Raw genomic sequence first — 10,166 nt, forward strand, 5'->3', positions numbered from 1 at the left:
ACTCAAAAATAACAGCATTACACCTCAAATGAGGTATCCCTTCATGAGACATTACCTATTATTGCTCATGAGTTCTTTTTTTTTCTTTCCTGAAGGAACACTAACTCAAAGATTAGCCTGGAACAGACAAAATGCACTTCTGTACACCTGACAGCTCCACATTTAGAAAAGCCACCCCCCCAAACCCCCAAACCCTCACCGTCTCACTGGAGATCTACTCCTCCTGTGCCTTGGTGGAGGAGGCATTCGTCTCGGCGGGGTTCTTCTTCGAGGAGATGGCCGTCTTCTTGGGCTTGGCCGCCTTCTAGGTGAGTATGATCTGCCACAACAGAATTAGAATCTGAATAAACCATACGCAAGGAATGAATTCCTTAGCATAGTTTTCTCAACAGCTACATTTAAAAAATGGATTTCAAGGGACACAATTTCTTATTTGTGTGGAGATTTTTAATAGAATGTAGAGAGTGTTCTCAAATTATCTCTGGAAATCCAAAACATAAACCTGTGCTAAATTAAATTTTCTACTGCTTTGAAATAATTTACCTAACTCTACCTAGGAGAACACATAAAAATCCAACATCTATTCAGATCTTAAAGGCACTACTCACCTTGATCGAGATCTATGGCGCCTTCTTGGTCTAGTATGAGAAGGAGAGCGAGAACGTGTCCTGGATCTTGACTTGGAACGTGACCGAGATCTTGGTCGGGTCTTTTCCTTTTCCTTTTTGGAGTTTTTCTCTGGAGAAGGTTCTTTAGGCTCTAGTACTGGTTCAGTCTTGGGAACTTTCAGGATGTCACTGTGGGGTGGGGGTGGGAGGTTGAAAAAAAAGCTTATTTTGTGCCTTTTCTACTCAGACTCCTAAGTCTTAATACAATGATATGAAAAAGTTATTTCTCTCTTTAAAAAGTTTTCAAAATCTATGAAGACATCTAGAAAGATGTATATACATCACTGAAATCCAGTGAACAACTAACAATTTTAATCACATGTATTTTTTAAGAGTGCAAAGGTGTCCATGATACGGGGGATGGGGAGCAAGCTACAGTATATACAATATCTGAAACAGCACCACCAGCAGGTAGCAGGGGTCACCTCTGGGTCATCTTACTTATACTCTACTATAAAGTTTTAATTTCTTTTCAACAATCTAACTTTACATTTTAAAAACCTGTAAGGAAAACAAGTTTACATTTCTAACTCACAAGTATATTTATTGTCACTTAATAACAGACTAAAACTGTGATATTTAAAAATGAATTTTTATGTACTTGCCTCGTAGAAGTGGCCTCTTGTACTGAAGGTTCTTTTACTTTCACTGATGGCTCGGGGAGCTCTGGAGTTTTTTCCTTCTTCTCTGGAGCAGGGGAAGGACTCCGGCTTTTGGTTCTGTGACGGGGAGATCGAGAATGACTGCGCTTTCTCTCTCTCCTGACAGGAGAAGATCGTCTTCTAGGGGAAGGAGATCTGGATTTGCGTCTAGGATGAAAGCAATTTTTTTTTCAGGTTTTTTAAATAACATGGACCAGGGAAAAGGGTCAAAATAAGTGAGGTTAACCTTTTACACCATTGTCTACACCTGTGCAATTCCTATAGATACAAGATATTGTCTCACATTTATTTAACAGGAAAAGGGCTGAGATAACACCAGAAAAACAAGCAAATGAAGGATAATAACATTCTCTAGTTTAACAGTTATAAGTGTTAATCAGTCATGTCTGACTCTTTGTGACCCCATGAACTGTAGCTCACCAGGCCCCTCTGTCCATGGAATTCTCCAGGCAAGAATACTGGAGTGGGCTGCCATTTCCTTCTCCAGGGGATCTTCTTGACCCAGGGATTAAACCTGGGTCTCCTGCATTGCAGGTGGATTATTTACTGTCTGAGCCACCAGGGCAGTCCCATAACAGTTATAAGAGAGGAACATACTGACCTAGGACTCTGGATTTAGGTTCTTAATCATTCTGAGAGTTGAGAAGACCAAAGGACAACTTTTTACAGGAAGAGGACGTGTAAAAGGAATGAAATATGTAGAAATAAGAAAGCTGTCCGTTTAAAGTGAAAGTCACTCAGTTGTGTCCAACTCTTTGAGACTCCATGGACTATGCAGTTCATCGAATTCTCTAGGCCGGAATGCTGGAGTCGGTAGCCTATCCCTTCTCCAGGGGATCTTCCCAACCCAAGAATCGAACCAGGGTCTCCTGCATTGCAGGTGGATTCTTTACCAACTGAGCTATCAGGGACACTCTGCATATAAATCAGATCTAAAAAAGCAGTTTAGATCCAGACAGATCCCATCAAAATTCATCAGGTACTCTTGGTATTGCACAAAAAATGACTAGGGCAATTAAAGCAATATGCTCTTCAGAAGAGGATGAATGTATCAAACTTGCCTAAGAGAGCTTTTTGGGAAGAGAAGCCCCTTTTCCATTTCAACAGCAGTTTCCCTAACCTGAAATAAAAGAGTAAATCTGGTTCACTTCAAATAGTTACCACTATGATTTGTGCATAACTCTAGAACTACTGCTTCCCTGCTAACAGCTTTTCATATCAAGTATATCAATAAAAGGGACAAAGAAATTACCTGCTCTCTTTACTAATTCCAGCCAGCTAATTTATGAAGATATTAGAATCCTAAAAACGGAAAGCCTAATGGAATTCTCACCAGCAAAAATACAAAAGTTGAATCATGGATTAAAAAATGGGAACCTAACCATAGTCTCAATGGAAGGAAAAAGAAAGCAAGTATCTGTTTTGCATTCAGTACAACCATCTAAGAAAAGTACAATATGAAAGGCTAGTAGGTATAGACTTCTAATTGGAAAAAAAAAAAAAAACTAAAGAAAAAAGAATTGGAGTACATTAAAGTAACTCAAAATAATTTAAAGCAATATGAAAGACAAGCCAAGATTTAGGAATTAAGGGACTGACTAATTTACCTAGATTTTAGAGATAATTATTATAGTCAAATGATGATCTGTCTTAAAACAAGAAATATCTTAGTCCGGAGGCAAGCCATAGCTCACCACAAAAACTGTATGATGGAAAAATTTCCTGAATTGTACTGTTAGCTTCCTTTTTAAACTGTGTAACTTTCTGGACACAATATTTTAATACCTAAGATACTCATAAAACATTAGGTATGCACCATATGTAAAATAGATAGACCATGGGAATTTGCTGTATGATTCAGGGAACTCAAACCAGGGTTCTGTAACAACCTAGAGGGGTGGGAAGGAGGTTCAAGGTGGGGAGGACATATGTGTACCTATGGCTCATTCATGTTGATGTATGGCAGAAACCAACACAATATTGTAAAGCAATTATCCTTCAATTAAAAATAAATTAACATAAACCCCCCAAAATATCAGGTATGCAGATTGTGCGGTACCTTCTTGGGCTTCGAGACCGCTCCCTTTTTTCTCTGCTGCTTTCTTTTTCTTCTTTATCCCTCTTATCCTTGTCTTCATCTTGCTTTTTCATAGATGCCAACTTTTCTTGTTCAATCTGTAAAGATAAGGTTTTCAAAGTAAACAGTTGACCATTTGAGATTAACGAGCAAACTGAAGACTGTATATCTGATAAAAACCAATGTTATATATAACTGTCTTTCACCACCCCAATTTTAGGTAACTGTCATTTCATCAGTCTCTGCTTTTCAATCAGACTGGTCTTTTTTCATCCATACTACAGACTGAATAACTCTGATGGCTCAGTGGGTAAAGAATCTGCCTGTAATGCAGGAGATGTAGGTTTGATCCCTGGGTCAAGAAGATCCCCTGGAGGAGGAAATGGCAACCCACTCCAGTATTCTTATCTGCAAAATTCATGGACAAGAGGAGCCCAGAGAGTTACAGTCCATGGGGTCACAAAGAGTTGGACATGACTGAGCACATGGCACTACAGACAAACTTTATGATTGGTACTGAATACTTGCTGAACTAAAGAGAATGGCTGTTGGCTGTTTTCAAGCTTACTAAGAAAAAAGAAATCATTTTCACATTTGTATTATCCATTCGTGATTTAAAATGTATTGCCCATATGAAGAGCTTGTGCTTACCTTTTACACTTACTAAAGTTCAATTTTCTTTTAAGCTATATGTAGCTTAATGTACTATATACACACACGCACATATATTTTTAATGTATATATATGTATATGGTATGTTTTATAAAATATATATATACACACATACATATATTTTTAATGTTTATATATATATATATATATACACACATACATATACATATATAAAACCTACCAAATTATTGGACTCTGGGACAATGACATTTTAAACTCACTGTTGAGGGTGGGGGAGGAATATGACAGTGAGGGAAGCAGAGAACTGAAGTTGAACACTCAAACATATTACGGTAGAGAAAAACATACTGACCCTCGCCAGGACATGTAAAATTTAAAATGTCTCAGCAGTCTGGATACTACTCTCTCAAGTCAAACATTACAAAAAAGTAAAGGCCATTTACCTGTCTCTGTTTTATTTCTTCCTTCTTCAGTTCTAGGAAAGCAGAAGGGATCCCAGCGATGTTTTCTTGTGCACTTAAGAGTAGGGGCCACAGTTCTCCCATAAATTCTCTAGCATTTTTTCCATTCAAAAACCCGGTCAGGTTGATTTGCATCATTTTCGAATCTGGATTCTGCAAAAAGACATGACAGGAAGAAAGACAGGTTACTTCAAAACAAACCAATCAACCAATCTAAAACTCATTTAAATTAGTATTTTTAAGTCTATCATAGGGGCTTAGATACATATATTCTTTACTATTTTAAAAATAGCTTTCCCTAGTAGTTTCTCAGCAATGTAATCTCTAGGACAGATTACCAAATTCTCTCTCTCACTCTACCAAAAGCCATCAGAGCAGCCTGTTAATCCTTTGTGGATTTCATAAGTATTTTTAGACTATGGCTGTTAGTGGGCCTTACATTTATCAACTTTAAAAACCAACATGGAACATCCACAAATTCTTGCATTTACTAACAAGGAAAGTGCCTGCTTGTCTGGAAATTCTCCCTCATCGAAAAATAGAAAGTATATAAACTGTTCACTTCTAACACTGTAGATAGCTTTCTATAAAATATCTATTGTCCAGTTATGCATGCACTCTGTAACTTTTGAAGACTAAGCTGAATGTTTCACTTCTACATAAGGAAAATCTATTATAACAACACCTCAAATTCTCAACTGTCCACAAAGGGCTAAGAGGTTATTATTTCTCAGAAATAACTGGGTTTTTAAATGCTAAATCTGTTGGTCAAGCAACAAGGTCCATATAACAAGCACAGCTCAATAGCACAAAGCAAGTACAGATTCCAGGTGTCTTCAGTTTCTTCTTGGAACCTTGGGGGTTTGGAATCGCCAAGTCCCCTGTAGAGAAAGATGTTCCCTTGGCTTGCTTCCGACTCCCTACTGCAACTCAACCACCTTGAGTTTAATGTTATATCATTTATCTAAATTGCAAAAGACGAACAAGCAATAATGAGTACACAACCACAAAAAAAGAAAAGATTGTTTAAAAAAGTTCTAAACTTTAATCTCATGCTCACTATAAGGGGAATACTACCAGATACTTAAGGTTTTTAAATGCACTAAAATACAAATCAGTAAAGCATTTCTCCAATAAAATCTATCTTTAATCATCATTTAAAAAACATTTTCCCATGTTCCTGGTTTTCTAAGTAAAATGCATACATTTAAAAAGAAACATGTTCTTAAAATTAAATACTATTTGCAAATATTCAAAACAAAATGTAATTACCAAATTATGTCTTAAAAATAGAAATACCTTATCAGTTGAAATGCCAACTGTTCTGTCAAAACACAAGGGCGAACTCTTTGGGAAAAGGATTAATGTAAAAGTAAATTCACATTGGTATATTTGCCAAAAGGTTATATGGTGCATCTTACTGTCCTTTGGGTGTCGTGGCATAACAGCAGACTATCTTATAATAAAATTGTTTTTAAACATCAATTCTATTGTCATCTCATAGCTCATGTATGAAGAAAGGAACAATTACATCAACTGGGTCTAACAATACTGTCAATTTAGTTTAGTCTGAAGTTTAACTATAATGTAAACAAAAAATTCTGTGCCTAAAATATAATCGCTGACTAGCTGACATGCAGCTACAACTAAAAATTTTAGTTTATTATTTTAAAAACAATATCCAATCAAATCAGAATTGCCCCTCATGCTTCACATAAAAGTCCATCTCATAATAGTATTTTTAAAGAGCAGTGTATAGATTTACCCATTGCTCTTTCCTGTTTGTATTTTTTGTTGTTGTTGTTGTTGATGTTCGGCCACTTTACACAACTCACCTCCAAACACACACTGCATCATCAAGGGAGTTGGGTCAGAGCGACATTGGGACACTCACTCTGCTGTGACCTAATAAGGTGATGGTGCTATACTTCAGACGCAAGGAATAACTTCCATTTTGGTTCAGGCCTTTTAAATCATAAATCACATTATCATTAGAAAATTGCTGTCAAAGTAACTTAACATGTAACAGCAAAATTACAAACAATAAGTTTGATTTTTCACCTGTGTATCTTTCAAAACTATGTACCTTCACTATACTTCCAGCCTTAATAGTTGTTTACAAAGTGAATTCTTTTCACAACAAACATTGTAAAATAACCCTCCTATATTTGTACTCCATAGAAAAATTCAGTTTCCATAGATTCACAAAATTATGTCACATATTCAGAAATAAGAGCCATCTGTATATTATTACCTTCACTTCCAGCTGGTTGAATATAAACTCAATCACAACATCATCTTCAAACCCAAGGATTTCCGTTACTCGTTTTGTTATCCAAGGCTTTATAACCTCCAAATTTACTTTGCTCATGTCCACCTGATAAAAGATGCAAGCAATTATTACTGAGTACAGCTTCACAATCCTGAAAGAAAGCTCACATAAGAATTTTATTTAACAAAGTTCCTTTGCTTATGATTCTTTAGTTTAGCATGATACAATTTATTAAGAGCTTGTTCTTATTTGCTTGTGCCAGTCTCCAAGTGTTTGCTATTGTTGCTAAAAGATGGAAAATGTTTAATTATAAATGTTTTCCTAAGTAGTTATGTTACAGTCCAGCTCCAAAACAGCCAAAATGTTTGAACCAACTGTGCTATAAAAGTGCAGAACAGTTTAACCAGAAGAATACCTTTTTTTCTAGGCATTCTGCGAATTTCAGCTGCTTCAGTAGCTTCTTCTGTTTGTTGCTGAACCGATTATCCTGTTCTGCACTTGTTCCCTGTAGGAAGAGAAGCACATTTCAATTAAGAGCTCAAAGTTAAACTCCTATTTTTTATTTGCTAATGATGGCTATGACCTTTACAGTTTTGGAATAGGGTAATCAAGTAAACAGAAATATCATAGCTAATATTCACAGGTACAAAATGTATATACTCTTTTCCCAACATAGCTAACATTTTGAAAACTTGACTGTATTTAAAAGTTACAAAATATATGCTCACTATAACAAGTCAAACAATACACAGAATATAGCATAAACCTAACACCTCCCCCATAACCAAGTTATATTTGATGTATATCTTTTTCACCTCTTTGTATGCTAAGACATTTAAGGTTCTTCTTGGTTTGTTTTTTTAAATGAGAACACACTGAAATATAGTAAATATTAACATCCTTTTTAAACAAAACCATTAAGCTTCATCCTCTTCTGAAAGCCAGTACCATGCTTGCAAAATGACTGTGACAAAACAGGGGGCGAGGAAAAAGAACACCCTGAGACTAGTTGTGTTAGTCACAACGTAGTTGTTTCACAACTTTCAGAACTTGAGATGCATGAAAAACATAGGAGGTTTACTTTAATAAACTCAATTTCTGCAAAGAAACTGCAAAAATGAGAGCCTTCAAACACTACTTGGACCACCAAGTAATCACTACGAGTTTTGTCATTCCTAACGGCCCAATTAAATACAGAAATAGCTGGCTGTGCTATGAAAACTACCGAATGGTTCAGAGAGTTGGCCACTGTCCCTTGGAAGGTGATCAAGAAAATTCTTTTAGGAAGGTAAAGAACGTGGATCAAAACCCCAACTCTGCCACTACGAAAGTCGTATGTCCTCAAACTTACTAAACCTCTCCGAGAATGTTTCCTTACTTGCTATCTCGCAGGGCTGTGTATATCAGAAATTATATACTTAAAGTAACTGGCAGATGGCAGTAGTCCAGCAAATGAAAGCTACTATTTCTATCTTACTACCTGAATGGCCGTGTACTCAAAGAATAACCTTCCTAAAATCTTTTAACTCAGCTCAAATCCAATCAATCCCTCTAAGGAACTGTGGGAAGTATATATTGTACTCTTTTCTTCTAGATTTTTACCAACACTAAAAGCAAACCTCGTTTTTAAATTTATCACCCATCTTGCTCTTTTCCTTTAGGAATTCCTTTCCATGAGAAATAATGAAAATATCAAAAGAATACGCTCGTGTTTTAAAACATTACATTAACACTACAGGAAATACTCAGGATTTACTACAAAATACTTTGATAGAATTTGCAGTGTGAAAATTTGATAAACTCAACTGAAACTAACCTAAAAACAGTCATATAACTGGCTGTGTTGAGTCAAACGCCTGGAATAACACTTCAACATTTAATGAAAAACTAACACATTTAAAGTCAATTGAAAAGAAATTTCAACCCTGGTTCTGAAGTGTCAAAAGCTTTCTTTACTGAAGTCCCGGTCTTTCCCTCTTTTAACTTTTCCTTTAAACACACACACACCCATGCATATTTCATACTCCACGGAGTGGAAAGAGCCAACCTATTTCTGACTTAGACCAACCGGTCTCTACACGGTCCGTTCAGCATTAAAAAGACCCTGCAAACTCTAGATCTCTTAATGTCACTTGCCAAACCAGGATCTAGATCTCGACTGGGTGCTCATTTCCTACAAAAGTGAAAAAGGGGATGAACAGGCTCCAACACGCGCTCGATAAATTATGGGCCCTGAGGGGTAATTTCGAGGCGGTAACGTCCCTGCTTTCAAGTGATGGGTCCGCAGACCCTTGAGAATCTACAGGCGCCTTTCCTAGAGCAGACTTTCAAAAGAGTAAAACAAACTGGAGAGGTGGGGGGACGGTGAGCGGGAAGGAGTGGAGCAGATCCATTCCATAACCCCGCCTTCATATACGCGCACTTTTTGTTGAGCTCTCTGCCCGCAGAGTCTCGGATTCAAACGTTCTAAACACAAATTATCCGCGTTCCCCTCCCTGAAGAGATATCAAATTGGGCGGGAGCTCCCGCGAACTCTGACCCGGAGCCTTCCCGAAGGCTTAGACCCGGGTTGGGGGCGGGGAGGGGGGGTCGGCGCCCGCTTTCTCAAGAAAAGCTGCTCAACGTCGCTTCCGGTCCACGCTCTCCTGAAGCGGTACCCCCAAACCCGTCCTCCCCAACACCCTTCTGCAGCCAGTCACCTCAGGGTTTCCCTCCGGCCTCCCCCCAAGGACTTCCTCCTCGCGGGCCCACTAGGCCCCAGGGCCCGGCGGGACGCGAGGCTCGGTCTGCAGGCCCCGTCAGGCAGGCCGGGAGGCGAGGTATCGCTCCCTGCTATTCCCGCCGCCATTTTCCGGCGACCGTCGTCGCCGCCGCGTAGGGGGGACGATTCCGGAGGAGGAGACTGCGCAGGGGCGCACCAGTCCCCGCCGCAGGGCAGAGGGGAACGTCCGTTGCCACCGAGGATCCTCAGGATCTTCGAAGCCTCTGCTCGCCGGCTACCCCGTCCTGAGCTCAGGCGTCCTGCCGGGCTTTGCGGATAACCCCCCCACCTCACCCCAGGTCCCCGCGTTCCTACTTACGCGGAAGAATCCCGCGTCCATCTTGCTGCCTCGCTCGGAGATCGCTCCCTATCCCAAGGTGCACCGCGCCGCCGCGACGGAGGGCGGGACCGGCAGGGAAAGCCGAGCGCCGGGACGCAGCGCGCGGCGCTCCACCCGCCCCTCCAGCCGACACGAGGCTGCGCCTGCTCAGTATGGTGAGCGCCCGTCACACTTGCGCACGCGCGTTTTGTATGGCGGAGGGGTTGCTACCAGGCTCTGGACCTCTCTATTGGCCGGCCCATGAGGAGAGCCTCGCGATCTCAGCCAATGGGAGCGTGCGAGAGTCACTGGC

The 10,166-nt window shown here is 39.6% G+C and overlaps 1 protein-coding gene across 10 annotated transcripts in view; it reads right to left on the reverse strand.

The window, feature by feature from the left end:
- SRRM1 (serine and arginine repetitive matrix 1) overlaps nucleotides 1-9,908 on the reverse strand; it is a 29,310-nt gene extending 19,402 nt beyond the window's left edge. For 8 of the 10 annotated variants that reach the window (XM_059879691.1, XM_015460794.3, XM_024982610.2 and 5 more), the window contains exons 1-8: nucleotides 9,854-9,908; nucleotides 7,189-7,278; nucleotides 6,756-6,878; nucleotides 4,484-4,654; nucleotides 3,390-3,505; nucleotides 1,274-1,477; nucleotides 609-797; nucleotides 200-319 (exon numbers count right to left, since the gene is read on the reverse strand). In XM_059879691.1, the coding sequence (XP_059735674.1) occupies nucleotides 200-319; nucleotides 609-797; nucleotides 1,274-1,477; nucleotides 3,390-3,505; nucleotides 4,484-4,654; nucleotides 6,756-6,878; nucleotides 7,189-7,278; nucleotides 9,854-9,874 (1,034 nt within the window). In that variant the 5' untranslated portion in view covers nucleotides 9,875-9,908. Of the gene's footprint in view, nucleotides 1-199; nucleotides 320-608; nucleotides 798-1,273; nucleotides 1,478-3,389; nucleotides 3,506-4,483; nucleotides 4,655-6,336; nucleotides 6,467-6,755; nucleotides 6,879-7,188; nucleotides 7,279-9,472 lie in introns of those variants that run through there. The other 2 variants (XM_059879695.1, XM_059879700.1) reach the window with 2 other exon arrangements.
- Between the last annotated feature and the right edge of the window lie 258 nt (nucleotides 9,909-10,166).

This window comes from Bos taurus, chromosome 2 (assembly GCF_002263795.3).
Source record: "Bos taurus isolate L1 Dominette 01449 registration number 42190680 breed Hereford chromosome 2, ARS-UCD2.0, whole genome shotgun sequence".
Classification (NCBI taxonomy): domain Eukaryota; kingdom Metazoa; phylum Chordata; class Mammalia; order Artiodactyla; family Bovidae; genus Bos; species Bos taurus.